The sequence below is a fragment of the Thalassophryne amazonica genome, chromosome 7, assembly GCF_902500255.1.
Source record: "Thalassophryne amazonica chromosome 7, fThaAma1.1, whole genome shotgun sequence".
NCBI classification, from domain to species: Eukaryota; Metazoa; Chordata; class Actinopteri; order Batrachoidiformes; family Batrachoididae; genus Thalassophryne; species Thalassophryne amazonica.
In genome coordinates, this window is record NC_047109.1 from 119499675 (window position 1) to 119518888 (window position 19214).

The 19214-nt window shown below is 43.2% G+C and overlaps 1 protein-coding gene across 1 annotated transcript in view; it reads left to right on the forward strand.

The window, feature by feature from the left end:
• Window positions 1-19214, forward strand: part of me1 (malic enzyme 1, NADP(+)-dependent, cytosolic) — a 236921-nt gene that overhangs the window by 182784 nt on the left and 34923 nt on the right. The window contains 2 exon segments of the mRNA XM_034175424.1: window positions 740-815; window positions 3582-3743. Coding sequence (XP_034031315.1) covers window positions 740-815; window positions 3582-3743 — 238 coding nt within the window.

The window sequence follows — 19214 nt, forward strand, 5'->3', positions numbered from 1 at the left end:
CTAAAGCCCAGTCTCAACGCTGGGATCCGTTCAGGGGAGTGTCAGACCAGCTTGGTTGGTGTCTGAGGTCAGTCTGTCCAGTCTGTGGGCTGGAACCCTGGTTATACATCAGAGCCTCCAAGGGAGGTGCTGATGAAGTTGGTGGGTGAGCTGACAAATTAAAAAAACAAAACAAACTTGCTCCCCCTCCCCCTGGGGATGTGTCCCGAACACGCCGCTGTAACACATGGAGATGATCTGTTTACTGTGAGGCTGGAACAGAGCAGAGGCCGTATATCTGTGAGGACGACGGGTGACGGGACAATAAATACATATTTGGGGACTCTCAAGGGCCAAAAGTAAACAGCTGCTCAAGACCCCAGGATCTGGACTCGGTGCTGAAATCTAGCTGCCATCAGTATTTAATAAAGTCCCAATTAAAAGAAAGAAAAAAGTCCCTGAGCTGGAGCTTCGATTGTTTTTCCTTCAAATCTTTTTTTTTAAGCTGGACAAAGAATGACAAAGAATAATGCTTCTCATTATTTCAAGGTGTTCCTGAGTTATGACTGTGAGTCATTTTTTAAAAGTGATAACTTTCTTTGCTGGATATGGCAGGAACAGAAAAAAATACTGATTAAACAAAGAGGGAGACGTGTGGATCTGATCTGATAAATCAGCAGAATTCTCAGTGATGCCTTTAAACTTTATAAAAACATGGTTTCAAGCAGCTGGGGAGCTGGTTTCTCTCTGTATGTTCCAGGGGCCTGTTCATCACCATTCATGACCGTGGACACATTTCTACACTCCTCCAGAACTGGCCAGAGAAAGACATCAGGGTAAATCCACACACTCCAAAAGCAGCGTTTAAAATCAGACAAATCCAGAGTGAGCCGGAACACTGCAAGTCCGGGTTTGCAGAGTGGCCCAGTAGGTGTGTTCACGTTTCATTGTTGACACCAATATAACTTACTGATTAGTTTTGTGTGTGTGTGTGTGTGTGTGTGTGTGTGTGTGTGTGTGTGTGTGTGTGTGTGTGTGTGTGTGTGTGTGTGTGTGTGTGTGTGTTAGAGAGAGTGGAGCTGGTGCTGCCGTCCTACAGATGGCTCACTTAAACATATTTTATAATAACTTTATTTACAAGTCATTCTAATGTGCTTTATATTCAGGGGTGCACATAACTGGTACACGTGGTGCTCGTGTGTGCTAAACATCATTGATGCACAGCAGAGGGAAACACTTTTCCTACAATTTGTCATTGCTTTCCTCTTATAAAATGCCTCCCTTGTATTTCCTGCTGCACATCATTTATTTTTAGCTCACACAAGCACAAGCACCATGAGTACCAGTTATGTGCATCCATGTTTATAATTTAAAAACACATAAGCTGGAAAAGAAATAACAAACAGTTCCAACAAGCACTCAGCAAGAACAGAGACAGAAAGTGAGTTGTTGAATGTGGGAGTGCGATGTGATGCAGCGCGTCACTTCATCCAACACCTGAGGTCCTGGAGGTCAACCACACAGCCCGCTGAAACAGGTCCAAGATGATGTTCTAGCTGAGCAGAGAAATGCAGTATGGTCAGAATGTTGTTGTGGACCCTCCCTCACATGTTATATAACTCCTCTGATTCATTCCATTAGTAGCCGAGGTTCCTTCAGATTCTGACTCTTGACTGAAACACATCAGTGGAATGTGAATATCTTCTGCTGCCTCAACACCATATTTTGAAAATAATAAATTAATCATTTCACTCTTTGACAACTTGTCCATAGTGGGTCTAGGACAGTGTTCGTGATGAACAGTGATATTCCATTATTCTGCTGAGGTCTTCTTTTCATTGTGGTGGGATTTTCAAACGACCTTTGGCCTGCGTTGGTGATCCCTTAATGTTTCATGGAGCCCGTAATGTTTACACCAGGAAGTTTTTCCACATGGGCCACTTTTTTTGGTGGTGGGGGGTGCCATGTTTCTCAGGCTCTTGTCCTCTACCGGAGGTCTGGGGGTTTGAGGGTTCTGCACAGTATCTTAGCTGTTCCTGGGTCTGCACTGTTCTGGACAGAGACCTCTGATGTTGTTCCTGGAATCTGCTGGACCCACTCTTCCAGTTTGGGGGTTACAGCTCCTCTTACCACTTTGGACTCTACCTTCCACATCTGCTCCAGCTGTGCCTTCAGCTCTTGGTACCTCTTGATTTTCTCATGCTCCTCCTTTCTGATGTTGCCGTCAGCTCTGATTGACACATTGATCACAACTGCGGTTTTCTTTCCCTTGTCAACCACCACTGTGTCTGGTTAGTTGGCCAACAGCTGCTTCTCTGTCTGGAACTTGAAGTCCCACAGGACCTGAGCCCTGTCGTTCTCAACCACCTTTGGCGGTATGTCCCATCAGGACTTGGGGACTTCTAATCCCTATGAGGCACAGATGTTCCTGTACACAATTTCTGGCGTTGTGCCTCTCAGTGGACGCTGTCCCAGCTTGCAGCTTGCATCCTGCTACTATGTGCTGGACTGTCTCTGGGACACATTTGTACAGCCTGTGACTTGGGTCCTGTCGGCTGTGGTGGACTCCTGCCTCTATGGATCTGGTGCTGAGGGCTTGTTCTTGTGCTGCTGTGATCAGAGCCTCTATGCTGTCCTTTAGGTTGGCCTTTTCTAGCCACTGGTAGGTCTTCTTGATGTCAGCTGCTTCCTCTGTCTGTTGATGGTACATCCCACCGAGGGGCTTGATCTTCCATTATATCTCCTCCTCTTGTTCCTTGTCACTGTCTGTCTTCAGGTGCCTGAGGCCTTCTTGTAGCAGCTGATCTCTGGGGGCCATCTTCCCGATGTGTTCATGGATGATCCACGTCCGTAAATCAAAAAAATCCAATAACTATGGCCTAAAGTCAAAGTCAGGACATGAGGATTCAGATGAAATTTAGCTATTTCTTTTATTGGCGAAGCTCCCAAACTCCTGGAATGTCCCTTTAATCTTGTATCTTCAACAAGTATTTGCAAGTCATGATCTAATCAAATGCAGGATGATGACACGAGCAGGCGTTCTTGGCACGTCAGCGGTACCTGCAGCCGGAGCCACCTGTTCATTTAGCTCGGCGCTGACATGCTGCCTGTCATTGTGAAGGCCGTGTTATTGTAAAGTGGCACAGAGAGGGCAGCAGGAGCCACCTTTCTGACACATTCTGCACAGAGTGGCTATGGCTTTAAAATGTGCATTTTAAGTATTAACAGTGAAGAGGTTTAATCCCAACCCAGGTTGTGATGTGAACGATGACACTAAAAAATTTCACTGCCAGGATCGTCTGCGTCACACTGGTCATGGAAAACACTCCGATTTAGGAACTTTGGATATTAACTGTTACACATTTGATTTGTTTCCACCCAGAGGGATTTATTTGTTGCTTAATGAGTAAAGTGAATAGTGAGTGGAAAGTTTGGAACATGTAAGAAAGCCTGGCTTCAGCTTGGGGGGGCAAAATGCTGGTGGGTGGCAGAGTGGAAGCTCTGAGTTAATGAGACATGGAAGCTGGACTTCTGCTTTGTGTGTTTATTGTTGAAATAATCCCTTTCCAGTGTGATACACTGACTGTGACTGTGCTTTACAGGCTGTGTGTGTGACAGACGGAGAGAGGATCCTGGGGCTGGGAGATCTGGGCTGTAACGGCATGGGTATCCCAGTGGGCAAACTGGCCCTGTACACCTCCTGTGGCAGCGTGCCGCCCCAGCAGTGCCTACCTGTGATGTTGGACGTGGGCACAGACAACGAGGTATGAAGTTACTGAGAGAGAGAGAGAGAGAGAGAGAGAGAGAGAGAGAGAGAGAGAGAGAGAGAGAGAGAGAGAGAGAGAATGCTGTTTCAATGTTTTTATGGGGCATGGAAAAAATCTTGCACATGGGATTTGTTTCTGTGGCAACTATGAAGAGCTTATAATGTACAGTGATTTAAGAAGTACTCACCCTCAGCATGAACATAGCATCTGTTCACTCTATCACAGATGAGTTTTTTGTCTCTATTGTGATCGGTTTTGAGTGACAAATCAGCTGACTGTACACAGAAACAGCAAAATAAACCTTGAAAACATCATGGCACCTTTCAGAAGAGTTGGGGGATTTTCAACTTAAAAGCTTAGTAGCACCAACAAAGCAGAATGCTCTGAAAAATGGTGCTGGTGCATCCTTTTTTTTTTGTCTGGAAGTGTTGTGTCTGTTGGAGCTGCAAAGCATTGTATCCTTCATTACCTGCACCAAGGAGGTGAAGTTCTCACCAGTGTTTGTTGGTTTGTTAGCAGATTTGGTGAACAGATGGACAATGTTCCAGAAAATAAGTGATAGAATAGTGGAGTTGAACCCGAATTTATTCTGGAACTGAGATCCAGAAGAAGGTTTGACACAAAATAACATTTATCTCAAAAGTAGAGAAGCTTGAATCTTCGACTGGACTGGGTTGCTTGACCCGAGGACGTTTCACTTCAAATCGCAGAAGCTTCCTCAGCTAAAATTCTTGCTCTGGTGGTCTGACTTCTGTCTTGACTCTTGTAGAGAAGAATAATCAAGAAGTCACAAAAGCTGGAGTTTTAAACCTAACCAGACCCCTCCTACCGAGAGGCAGACTGCTATAGGCTAGTGACTAAACAATAGCTCTAATTAGCACCTATTGTGCTCTAGTTAGCACCCTCCTAATGACAGGGCAGCTGTCCCTCCTAATGATGGGTTGGACCCTCTCATGATGGCTCCCTTGACGACTCTGCTGATGACATGAATGACTCATTACCATGAACAAAAGACTGAAACTGCTTTGACGTGAGTACCCATTGTAAACAGGGGGTACAATGGGGTACTCAGGTCAAAGCATTTTGAGATTCAAGCTTCTCTTCTATGGAAACCACCTGGACAACTGAGAGCCTACACAAAAACATTTATCTCAAACCTTGTGAGAGAATGTTGATGAAATTTAGTGAGCAGGTGGATAATGTCCTAGAAAATGAGGGGTTTTGAATGCATTTGATCCTGAACATATATTGGATCAAATCAAATCAAATCAATTTTATTTATATAGCGCCAAATCACAACAAACAGTTGCCCCAAGGCGCTTTATATTGTAAGACAAAGCCATACAGTAATTACGGAAAAACCCCAACGGTCAAAACGACCCCCTGTGAGCAAGCACTTGGCAACAGTGGGAAGGAAAAACTCCCTTTTAACAGGAAGAAACCTCCAGCAGAACCAGGCTCAGGGAGGGGCAGTCTTCTGCTGGGACTGGTTGGGGCTGAGGGAGAGAACCAGGAAAAAGACATGCTGTGGAGGGGAGCAGAGATCAATCACTAATGATTAAATGCAGAGTGGTGCATACAGAGCAAAAAGAGAAAGAAACACTCAGTGCATCATGGGAACCCCCCAGCAGTCTAAGTCTATAGCAGCATAACTAAGGGATGGTTCAGGGTCACCTGATCCAGCCCTAACTATAAGCTTTAGCAAAAAGGAAAGTTTTAAGCCTAATCTTAAAAGTAGAGAGGGTGTCTGTCTTCCTGATCCAAATTGGGAGCTGGTTCCACAGGAGAGGAGCCTGAAAGCTGAAGGCTCTGCCTCCCATTCTACTCTTACAAACCCTAGGAACTACAAGTAAGCCTGCTGTCTGAGAGCGAAGCGCTCTGTTGGGGTGATATGGTACTATGAGGTCCCTAAGATAAGATGGGACCTGATTATTCAAAACCTTATAAGTAAGAAGAAGAATTTTAAATTCTATTCTAGAATTAACAGGAAGCCAATGAAGAGAGGCCAATATGGGTGAGATATGCTCTCTCCTTCTAGTCCCCGTCAGTACTCTAGCTGCAGCATTTTGAATTAACTGAAGGCTTTTCAGGGAACTTTTAGGACAACCTGATAATAATGAGTTACAATAGTCCAGCCTAGAGGAAATAAATGCATGAATTAGTTTTTCAGCATCACTTTGAGACAAGACCTTTCTAATTTTAGAGATATTGCGCAAATGCAAAGAAGCAGTCCTACATATTTGTTTAATATGCGCATTGAATGACATATCCTGATCAAAAATGACTCCAAGATTTCTCACAGTATTACTAGAGGTCAGGGTAATGCCATCCAGAGTAAGGATCTGGTTAGACACCATGTTTCTAAGATTTGTGGGGCCAAGTACAATAACTTCAGTTTTATCTGAGTTTAAAAGCAGGAAATTAGAGGTCATCCATGTCTTTATGTCTGTAAGACAATCCTGCGTTTTAGCTAATTGGTGTGTGTCCTCTGGCTTCATGGATAGATAAAGCTGGGTATCATCTGCGTAACAATGAAAATTTAAGCAATGCCGTCTAATAATACTACCTAAGGGAAGCATGTATAAAGTGAATAAAATTGGTCCTAGCACAGAACCTTGTGGAACTCCAATTTACATGAACAAATTGTAATCTATTAGATAAATATGATTCAAACCACCGCAGCGCAGTGCCTTTAATACCTATGGCATGCTCCAATCTCCGTAATAAAATTTTATGGTCAACAGTATCAAAAGCAGCACTGAGGTCTAACAGAACAAGCACAGAGATGAGTCCACTGTCTGAGGCCATAAGAAGATCATTTGTACCTTCACTAATGCTGTTTCTGTACTATGATGAATTCTAAAACCTGACTGAAACTCTTCAAATAGACCATTCCTCTGCAGATGATCAGTTAGCTGTTTTACAACTACCCTTTCAAGATTTTTTGAGAGAAAAGGAAGGTTGGAGATTGGCCTATAATTAGCTAAGATAGCTGGGTCAAGTGATGGCTTTTTAAGTAATGGTTTAATTACTGCCACCTTAAAAGCCTGTGGTACATAGCCAACTAACAAAGATAGATTGATCATATTTAAGATTGAAGCATTAAATAATGGTAGGGCTTCCTTGAGCAGCCTGGCAGGAATGGGGTCTAATAAACATGTTGATGGTTTGGATGAAGTAACTAATGAAAGTAACTCAGACAGAACAATCGGAGAGAAAGAGTCTAACCAAATACCAGCATCACTGAAAGCAGCCAAAGATAACGATATGTCTTTGGGATGGTTATGAGTAATTTTTTCTCTAATAGTTAAAATTTTATTAGCAAAGAAAGTCATGAAGTCATTACTAAAGTTAAAGGAATACTCGGCTCAATAGAGCTCTGACTCTTTGTCAGCCTGGCTACAGTGCTGAAAAGAAACCTGGGGTTTGTTGTGTGGGCCGCCAGAAGAGGAGGTACTGCTGGCCCACCACCACCAGATGGCGCCCTGCTTGAAGTGCGGGCTTCAAGCACGAGAGGGTGTCGGAACAACAGAGAGTGACAGCTGTCACTCATCATCAGCACCAGCTGTCACTCATCACCCACATCACCATAAAAGCCGGACTGCAACTCCACCTCCCCGCCGAGAAATCAGCAACCAAGAGGTAACCGTCTCTATTGTAATTTCTCTGCTTAAACTGAACAGGAGTCTGATCTCATTTACAGCCGTTTTCCTGGACGTGTCCTTGTCTGCTGTATTGCCGTTTGGTGTGGACTGCGACGGCTTCGCCTCACACCCCAACCAGATAAGTGGTTTCACAAGGAGCTGTACGAGTGTGTGATTGGAGGTGGAGGTTCTCCCTCCGAAAACGAACATTAACTGTGAGTGGACTACTGAGTGTGCGGGCTCACACTCACCTGGACTTTCTCTATTCTCTGCCAGCAGTACCAGGGTCGACAGCCGAAGGCAGAGGCCACCTGGGGACTCGGGACTTGGCGGCTCCAGTGTTCTTCAGGCCCGTTGGTGGTGGAAGCTGTGTGGGAATCAGCTCTTCTCTCGCTAGAGGTCTTCTATCTTCGAGCCTGCCCACACGTCACCTGGTGTATTATTGGCAATCCATATTTCTGTCTGTATTCCGTTGTGTGTTTTCACAACATTAAATTGTTACTCGTTGGCTTATCCATTGTCCGTTCCTTAGCGCCCCCTGTTGTGGGTCCGTGTCACGACACCTTCCCAACAGGGTTGTTCTTATTTTCTTCAACTAATGATGAGTAGTAAGATGTCCTAGCTTTACGGAGGGCTTTTTTATAGAGCAACAGACTCTTTTTCCAGGCTAAGTGAAGATCTAAATTAGTGAGACGCCATTTCCTCTCCGACTTACGGGTTATCTGCTTTAAGCTGCGAGTTTGTGAGTTATACCACAGAGTCAGGCACTTCTGATTTAAAGCTCTCTTTTTCAGAGGAGCTACAGCATCCAAAGTTGTCTTCAATGAGGATGTAAAACTATTGACGAGATACTCTATCTCACTTACAGAGTTTAGGTAGCTACTCTGCACTGTGTTGGTATATGGCATTAGAGAACATAAAGAAGGAATCATATCCTTAAACCTAGTTACAGCGCTTTCTGAAAGACTTCTATTGTAATGAAACTTATTCCCCACTGCTGGGTAGTCCATCAGAGTAAATGTAAATGTTAGTAAGAAATGATCAGACAGAAGGGAGTTTTCAGGGAATACTGTTAAGTCTTCAATTTCCATAAGTCAGAACAAGATCTAAGATATGATTAAAGTGGTGGGTGGACTCATTTACATTTTGAGCAAAGCCAGTTGAGTCTAATAATAGATTAAATGCAGTGTTGAGGCTGTCATTCTCAGCATCTGTGTGGATGTTAAAATCGCCCACTATAATTATCTTATCTGAGCTAAGCACTAAGTCAGACAAAAGGTCTGAAAATTCACAGAGAAATTCACAGTAACGACCAGGTGGACGATAGATAATAACAAATAAAACTGGTTTTTGGGACTTCCAATTTGGATGGACAAGACTAAGAGTCAAGCTTTCAAATGAATTAAAGCTCTGTCTGGGTTTTTGATTAATTAATAAGATGGAATGGAAGATTGCTGCTAATCCTCCACCTCGGCCCGTGCTACGAGCGTTCTGGCAGTTAGTGTGACTCGGGGGTGTTGACTCATTTAAACTAGCATATTCATCCTGCTGTAACCAGGTTTCTGTAAGGCAGAATAAATCAATATGTTGATCAATTATTACATCATTTACTAACAGGGACTTAGAAGAGAGAGACCTAATGTTTAATAGACCACATTTAACTGTTTTAGTCTGTGGTGCAGTTGAAGGTGCTATATTATTTTTTCTTTTTGAATTTTTATGCTTAAATAGATTTTTACTGGTTGTTGGTGGTCTGGGAGCAGGCACCGTCTCTACGGGGATGGGGTAATGAGGGGATGGCAGGGGGAGAGAAGCTGCAGAGAGGTGTGTAAGACTACAACTCTGCTTCCTGGTCCCAACCCTGGATAGTCACGGTTTGGAGGATTTAAGAAAATTGGCCAGATTTCTAGAAATGAGAGCTGCTCCATCCAAAGTGGGATGGATGCCGTCTCTCCTAACAAGACCAGGTTTTCCCCAGAAGCTTTGCCAATTATCTATGAAGCCCACCTCATTTTTTGGACACCACTCAGACAGCCAGCAATTCAAGGAGAACATGCGGCTAAACATGTCACTGCCGGTCCGATTGGGGAGGGGCCCAGAGAAAACTACAGAGTCTGACATTGTTTTTGCAAAGTTACACACCAATTCAATGTTAATTTTAGTGACCTCCGATTGGACTTAACCGGGTGTAATTACTGCCGACGTTAATTACAATCTTACTGAATTTACGCTTAGCCTTAGCCAGCAGTTTCAAATTTCCTTCAGTGTTGCCTTCTCTGGCCCCCGGAAGACAATTGACTATGGTTGCTGGTGTCGCTAACTTCACATTTCTCAAAACAGAGTCGCCAATAACCAGAGTTTGATCCTCGGTGGGTGTGTCGCCGAGTGGGGAAAAACGGTTAGAAATGTGAACGGGTTGGCGGTGTACACGGGGCTTCTGTTTAGGGCTACGCTTCCTCCTCACAGTCACCCAGTCGGCCTGCTTTCCCAGCTGCTCGGGATCTGCTGGAAGGGAACTAACGGCAGCTAAGCTACCTTGGTCCGCACCGACTACAGGGGCCTGGCTAGCTGTAGAATTTTCCACGGTGCGGAGCCAAGTCTCCAATTCGCCCAGCCTGGCCTCCAAAGCTACGAATAAGCTACACTTATTACAAGTACCATTACTGCTAAAGGAGGCTGAGGAATAACTAAACATTTCACACCCAGAGCAGAAAAGTGCGGGAGAGACAGGAGAAGCCGCCATGCTAAATCTGCTAAGAGCTAGTAGCTGTGCTAAGCTAGCGGATTCCTAAAAACACACAAAGTGTATAATGTGTAAATAATTTAGAGGATCCAGAAGACAAAATGTCTTTTGGATGTCAAATGAATGTGTGGCCTTGGTGGAGGTATGTGGTAGTTTCTTCATGTCTCCTTATTCTTACTCGGACAGGACCGTGTTGGTCCATCATTAAAGAGGACATTCCTCAGTTTACTTCCACATGACTGGTCCTGTAACCCATAGGCACCTCAATTGCAGTACCTTCATGGCCACCAGAGGGCTGCATCCCACACAGAATCACTGCCTTCATGTTTTGAGACGTAGCATTGTTCATCATTACGCTGAAACAGTCTTTATCGTTGTCGTCATATTGGTTATTTTAAGTTGCTTGTCATCAAGCAACTTAAACAACTTAAGCAACTGCAAGCTGGAGCCTGATAACGAGTTCCGTGAGTCTGGATTAATGGCTTTTCCAGAAACATGGTTTAGCGATGATGTACCGGACAGCTTCATTCAAGTGGATGGATTTACACACATCCGCCTGGACAGGAACAAAAACTCTGGTAAAACACGGGGGGGGGGGGGTGAAGTTTGTTTATACGTTAAAGACAGGTTGTGTACAAACTTTGTATGTCTGTAATTCCGATCTTGAGCTCCTGTGTGTAACTTTATGACCTTATTACCTTCCTCGAGAATTCACAAATATATTTGTGTGTGTAGTTTATATTCCACCAAGTGGAAATGCTGCCAGAACAGCTCGTCAGATTTCAGATTGTGTCCATTCTCATCTTCAGAATAAACCGGATGCTGCCATGTTTGTTCTTGGTGATCTAAATCACTGCAGTTTAAATAAATCCCTGCCTGGCTTCTATCAATATGTTCAGTGTAGCACCAGGAACAGTAAGACTCTGGATAAGTGCTATGAGAACATAAGAGATGCCTACACAGCCAGAGTCAGACCCCCCCCCCCCCCCCCCTTGGCAATTCAGACCATAATGTAGTCCAGCTTCTCCCCACCTGGTGATCAGCATTTAAATCTAGTAAACCTGAGGTCCACTCTGTCAAACTGTGGTCTGCTGACAAGACAGAGGAGCTGAAAGGATGTTTCTTGTGTACAGATTGGGACATTTTTTTCCGAAACGCGGATATCAATACTGCCACAGAGGCAGTTACTGGTTACATCTCTGTCTGTGTGGAGTCAATCATTCCCCAAAAGATTATTAAGAAATACCCAAATAATAAATCGTATGTCTCACGGGAAATACGGGAATGTATTAATAGGAAGAAAGCAGCTTTTAAATCAAGGGACTTTGAGGGGTCAGGGTCACACAAAAAGACCTGAACCAGAAGATGAGAGATGCTCGACGGCAGCATAAGGAGCGCACAGAACGGGACCTTTCCAGAGCAAACAACAAGAGACTGTGGGATTCTGTTCGGGACATGACACACATGGACACAAAAAGGAGACCTGTCATTGACAATAATGAATTTGTAAAAGCCAATAGGCTAAATGATTTTTATTTGTGTTTTGATAACCAGGAAGAGTGCAGGGAAATTTTAAAAGATTAGGTGTAATTTGCATGAGGACAGAATTTTAATTGACCCACAATCAGTTACTCAAGCTTTTAAATCAGTGTACACTAATAAAGCCACAGGGCCAGACAGTATGTCTGCTTTTCTTTTAAAAACATTTGCAGAGGAGCTCACTCCAGCTTGGCATCAACTCTTCCAGCTCTCTATAGATACTTATTCAGTACCTGAGCTTTGGAAGAGATCAGTTATTATTCCAGTCCCCATGAAATCACACCCCAAGTGAATAATGATTTTCGGCCAGTAGCCTGAACCTCTAATGTAATGAAGGCACTGGAGAAACTGTTAATTCAGGAGCTTACTGTAGAGGTGGAGCCACACCTGGATCAGTATTAGTTTGCGTACAAAAGGAAGCGGAGTACGAGTGATGCCATTTTAACTATAATGAACTTGGTTTTAAAGCATCTTGAGAGTTCCTCTGCATATGCCAAATTAGTTTTTATTGATTTTAGTTCTGCTTTTAACTGTATCCGGTCACATATCCTTCTTAAAAAAATGATTCGGCTGAATGTGAACCCTTTTTTAATTAAGTGGTATCATTCTTTTTTAACAAACAGGTCACAGCAGGTGAAGGTCAATTCTGTCTGCTCTGATATTGCGTTAAGTAGCACTGGAGTCCCTCAGGGCTGTGTTAGTTCACCTTTTTTATTTACACTCTATACTAATGCCAAACCAGTATGTTGTTAAATTTTCAGATGACACTGTAATACTCAGTCTGCTAAACACTAGTACTAATTCAAGTTGTCACAAATCTGGAGTGGACAGGTTTGTGAACTGGTGTGATGTCCATCAATTGCAAATTAATACTAATAAAACAGTGGAGATGTTGGTGGACACTTGGGCTGTTGGAGACCGTAGTGTGGTCACCATACATGACATAACATTGAACAGGTGGATTTGTATAAATATCTGGGGGTTTACATTGATAACAACTTAAGCTGACAAATCCAAGTGTCAAGCGTTTGTGCCCGAATCCACCAGTGCATGCACTTTCTTCGTCGACTCCGACTGTTTGGTGTATGTAGGAATATTATGCTGATTTTCTACAGAGCAACGATTGAGTCCGTGTTACGGTATGGTATTACTAGCTGGTTTTGTAATTGAACTTTTAAAAAACCTTTAACTCTTAAAAAACCTCACCTGGACTCGTCAGTTTTATCCAGTTTTAGACCTGTGTCTCACCTGCCATTTCTGTCTAAGGTTTTAGAAAAGGTTGTCTTTTTACAGTTACAATCATTTTTAGAAGACAATCTCATCCTTGAAAAATTACAATCTGGGTTTAGATCACGGCACAGCACTGAGTCAGCACTTTTAAAAGTTCATAATGATATTACTCTGTCGATGGATGCAGGGAATCCCGCTGTGCTGGTTCTGTTGGACCTCACAGCAGCCTTTGATACTGTGGATCACACAGTACTTGTCTCCCGGTTAGAACATTTTATTGGCATTCATGGTACTGCACTTAAGTGGTTTAGATCATATTTGGCTGAAAGGAGCTTTTCTGTCATGATTGGGGACCTCTCCTCATCAACTGTTCATCTGTCTTGTGGAGTGCCGCAGGGTTCTGTCCTTGGGCCGATTCTATTTTCTTTGTACATTCTGCCATTGGGGTCATTATAACCCAGCACAACCTGTCCTTTCATTGTTATGCAGATGATCTGCAAATCTATCTGCCTGTGAGGACTAATGGGAGTGATGCTTTGTCATCATTATTTAATTGTATTCGTGATGTAAAGCAGTGGCTGTCCCGAAACTTCCTTTACCTGAATGATGGTAAAACTGAGATCATGGTATTTGAGCGCACTGGCATACCAAATTGTGGTAACACCAAATTTTGGTGCTTTGGCTAACTATGTAAAACCAGCTGTCAAGAATTTGGGAGTGATATTTGACAGCTGTCTGAGGTTTGATCAACAGATAAATTCAGTTGTCAAAGCTAGTTTTTTCCAACTTTACCTTTTGGCTAAAATAAAGCACTTTCTCAGTAGACGTGATCTTGAGACACCATTCATGCTTTCATCAGCTCCAGACTTGATTATTGTAATGCACTTTATTCGGGCATTAATCAGTCATCTCTTGCACGTCTCCAGTTGGTGCAGAATGTTGCTGCTCGTCTTTTGACAAACACTTTTAGACATGAGCATATTACACCCGTCCTGTACTCACTCCACTGGCTTCCATTTCGTTTTAGAATTGATTTTAAAATTTTAATGTTTGTTTTTAAAGCTATTTATGGCCTTGCACCTCCCTACTTGTCTGAAATTTTAACTTTGCGCACCTACAGTAGGACATTAAGGGCATCTGGCCAGCTTTACTTAGATGTTCCAAGGTCAAGATATAAACGCTGGGGTGATCATGCTTTCGCGGTAGCCGGCCCCAGACTGTGGAACGAGCTACCTCTTGAGTTACGTACTATTCCTGACCTAGTACTTTTTAAATCTAAGTTAAAGACTTATTTATTTAAACTGGCTTTTAACACTTAGTGGGGAGGTGACGTTCTGTTTTTTTTATGTGCTGTTTTAAAATTTTATTCTATATGTGTTTTATTTTTGTGAATTTGTGTTTTTAATGTTAAGCACTTTGGACACCAGTCGGTGCTGTAAGGTGCTTTATAAATAAATGTTAATTGATTGATTGATTGATTTAACAGATAAATCAAAAAGTCAAATATTAAATCTGATTAAGATAGCTGGCAAAATCATGGGTATGGTGGAACCTGTAACTCCCCAAGAGTTGTTTGAACAGGCAGTTCTCAGATGTGCTGACAATATTTTAACAGATGAGTCTCGTGTTCTGCACTCTGAATATACTTAACTCAGGAAGGAGGTACAGGGTTCCTCTTTGTAAATATAATCAATATAAACATTCATTTATTCCATTATCAGTGAAGCTCATAAATCAGCAGATAGTTCAGGGAAGATAGTATGAGGGTATGTATTGTGGAATTTGCCCTGCTCGAGTCAAGGTAGACATTTGGAAAAGCTTAACATCAGATGAACCGTTCATCATCTGTGTGAGAAAATGAAGTTATTTTAGCTCCAGAGGAGCCACGGCCACTGCTTAACCCAGCTCCAACCTTTCAACTCAAAACACGGTGCTCATGAATTTATGTGCCAGGAGCGCAGGATGTGCTAGTCGGGGAATTATTTTAATCCACTGTAAGCAGGTCGGCCCGGCTTCCAAATTCTGCCAAGAGACCGAAGCAAATCTCAGTCTTTACAAGCAGGAAACACCCTGAACATTGGTGAGGTCAGTAAACCCAGCGACACGTGCCAACTGGGAAAGCACCTTTTCCTTCTCACCAGCTTGTGAGTAACAGCCAGCAGAACTGTACTCAGCCACCTCACATCCCTGTTCTTTGTGACACACGTGTCTCTGGAAGCCGATCCCAACTGTGCACACAGCAACACGTGTGTCTAAGAAGTTTGTCAGCACATCTAATTATACGATTCTCTGTGTACTTTATCCTCGTCATGGCAGCCTTGGCCGAGGGCGTGGCAGACCTTAAACGGCTGAGCTAAGACAGGCACAAGCTGTTTTCCGAGACCTGAACTTGTGGAGAGGACTTGCTCCATGGAGCGAAAATCTAAGCAAATGTCACAAGTGAATTAGAGATGAGAGATGTTTCTGAGGCCTGATTCAGTGAGGAATGTGAGTCGCACAGAGGATGTGGATTCACCTGAATCCACACCGAGAGAGTTCTGTCCTCCACACAGACTGAAACGGGCCTGCTGGAAACTCCAGAGAGCGATGGGCAGGTATAACATTTGAAACCCACATGAATGAACATTCAGTAAGGTATAGCTCCTATTGTACTATGAACACCTGTCCCAAGACCCAACGTGGTCAATCTCAAAACGTTAGAAAAAGTATTTAACATGAATGAGCAGCAGCTCTTTGTGCTGTAAAGGCAGGACAAATCCAACATTTGAATTGTTTTGTAGAAATGCACAAGTAGGACGGTTTGGAGACAAAGTCAGAGAGGAGAGACTGAGATGGTTTGGACATGAGCAGAGGAGGGACCCAGGGTATATAGGGAGAAGGATGCTGAGGATGGAGCCACCAGGCAGGAGGAGAAGAGGGAGGACAAAGAGGAGGTTTATGGATGTGCTGAGGGAGGACAAGCAGGTGGTTGGAGAGCCAGAGGAAGACGCAGAGGACAGGGTGAGATGGAAACCACTGATCTGCTGTGGCGCCCCCTAATGGGAGCAGCTGAAAGAAGTTGCATTATTTTTACAGTGTTTTGTAAACAGAGAAGAAATTTGTTTAAAGGAAACCTGTAAAATCAGCACTTGATTCTCCACGAGCCTTCTGACACATTCCAGCTGAAAGTTCACGTCTTCTTTCACTGTTCCACTCCACAACTGTGCTGTTGTACTATTAGATATGTGAAACAATTGTATGTTTTACCACATTTTACACACTGTGTTTGATACTCAAAGTGTAATTGTGGTCTGATTGGATTCAGCATGTCAGCAAAACAACTCTTCATTTGTCCTTTCCTCATAGTCACACTATACTTTACCTCCGCGTGGCTTTCCATGACAAAATCTCTTGTTAAAAGTGAAATCTGCCGGAAAATGGCTGATGTCCAGCTCTTGTGATAACCAGAGAAATTGCACATGACGGTCCCGGCTCCACACAGCCATCCGTTTAGAAATGATCTGGTGGTTTCTGCCTCGTCGTCGCAGCTTGGAGCGCGGCGCGCTGAGCGCCATTGTGGGCCGTCCTTAAAGCTGTAGTAACACTCCTTATTCTCTGTGAAGCCCATAAAATTTTCACAGAAAGCCAGATAAATTTTTCGAATGGTTTCCAACAGACCTTGTATACAGAGAAGCCTGAATTCTTTCTTTCTTTCTTTCGAAAATTTGATGTCATAGTTAAGCAGTGGTGGTGGACAACTGGTTAAGTGTACTTGTTTTTAGTGCAGAAGGTTCCCAGTTCAAAACCCAGCCCGTTCTCCATATACTATGGAGTTGCATCAGGAAGGGCATCCAGTGTAAAATTTGTGCCATATCAACATGCAGAACCACCTTTTGTCTACTGTGGCGACCCTGAGTGGACTGAGTTCTTCATCAAGATGTTTGTTTCCTTTACAGTCTTCTAGTAACTTGAGACATTCAGTCCTGATTTTCTCTCTCTCTCTCTCTCTCTCTGTTGAATTGCCAGAGTCTGCACTCTGCAAAAACAGCCCAGTGCAAGTCTGTTTTGGGCTGTGTCCAGGTGCACGTTGCTGTTTAAGCAGTGTGAAATACTGGTGCAAAAGCAAGTACTGGGCACAAAAGGGATTCATTAGCCATGGACATATTGTCATGTGGGACATGATATCTGTCAATCAGAGTGGCACCTGTTCTTCCCTTTTAAACTAACGTGCAGCAGGCACATAGTGTTGTACCACAACACTATGTGCCTGCTGCCACATTAATGGATTAACTCCAGCCTGTCAGAGTGCACAGGGAGCAGCAGCCACCAAAGCTCCCTGAGGTGAAGCAATGATGCCACAACATGGGGTATTCCATTTTTGAAATTTTACTCTTCTGGACTGCATTTTTATATATGGGACTTTTCTGTGTATATCAGAAGCTCAAAGCACTTTACAGTGATGCCTCACATTCACCCATTCACACAGACACACTCACACACTGATGTCAGGGTGTAGTTTGATTACTTTCATTTCGAGAGAGAGAGAGAGAGAGAGAGATGTGAAGCTGCTTGTATAAGGTGCTTCAACATACCAGCTCTGTGAGCAACACACCTGCATGAACACGTAGGATTGTTATTTAGAGGACATGGGCACTGGGTGATGCTTGGCACTGCCACTTTGCACCGGAACTACGATGCTACATATGTGGAGGCGGCAGTTAATGTCCTAAAGTGTTGCCTCACAACCCGTCAAGAGAGGTGGCAATAAGAGATTTCATTGTAGTCCACCTGGCTGTTTGGCTTTTCCATTCATCTGTTATTCTGAAGAGATGACAGACTAAATGAGCTGTAAAGGGATAAATGGAGGACGCGTGGTAATCCATGTGGAGTTCATCTGGACCGGCCTCATGAGGGAAACTGGTGTTCCTGCTGCTCCAACACAGCAGTGACACTGTGAGGGTAGAAGGCCCTGAGGTCGCTCCAGTAAATTATTAAAGTGACTCTTATTATGGGATTAGATTTGTCCTTGAGTTGGTTATTAATGGGGAAGGAGCCGTCCAGGGTCCAGCAGACTGACACCACGTTTTTCCACCCAGCACATTAGAAGTCATTTCAACGTTACTGTGCACTCTGTGTAATGTGGGTTTACATGGAGTCAGATGTTTCATTCAGTATGCTCGCTGGTGGACACAACCAACCTAAAAGTTAGCTTCAGTATCTGCTAACTGAAAAGTTAACTGTTATCGCGCTAACGAGCGACAAGCCACTGAAGCGTTTAGCTAAAGCTACTTCTGAACGCTCACTTTTATCAAACAAATTTAGCTTTGTTTTGTTTTTTTGCCACCAAAACTGTTAAAAACAGCATTGAAGAGCTGAAATTTGAATATGTTGTAGCATAAATATGGAGGGTCCCAAATAAGAGTTGGCAGGCTGAGATCAGAATATGAACAATATCTACATAAATAATTAAGTGAACAAACGAAATGAACCAGTTTGCATTCAACAAAGTTTAATCGTAGAGAAAGTATTAAAGGCGCCCAGTCTGTTAGTAGGTATCATTATTTTCTGGAGTGTGAGTTGCATTTTATTTTTTGATTTTATTTAGGCCCTTATACTCCAGTACAACTTATATACCGAAAACTCGCTAAAGTTTTCTACCAGAAATATAATACCTGCCAAGATTTCATTCTGAATTCATTTCCACACTCGTTCAGACGTTGGGAAACATTTGTCTGAAACAAAAAAATGACGTGATCGTGGGAAATGACTGAGTATGAATGAATTAGAAATGTAAAAAATAAATAGATAAATAAACAAACATGAATGTGTTTACTCTGGCTTGACTTCCTGCTGCTTGAGGTGAAGCTTGTTTCCTTCTGGATTTGTGTCTGTGTTCCAACAGCAACAGACATATGATTTAATAGGGTTCAAAAACGCTAACTTAAAATTAGCGGAACTAAATTTAGTGGAAGCTAATTGGTCTGCTGATAGTTTTCAATGTTATCTTTGCTAATTATCTGTTTGCTGATGAGCTGGTCGGTGCCCATCGTTCAGTTCAATTTCAGTTTCAATTTATTTCATTTATTATAGCGCCAAACCGCAACAGAGTTGCCTCAAGGTGCTTCACACAAGTAAGGTCTAACCTTACCAACCCCCTGAGCAAGAACACAGGTGACAGTGGTAAAGAAAAACTGCCTCTGATGATTTGAGGAAGAAACCTCAAGCAGACCAGACTCAAAGGGGCTACCCTCTGCTTGGGCCATGATACAAACACAATTGACGAAACAAATATACAGGAAATTTTGGGAGTCCATGCCAGTGCATAGGACAGGA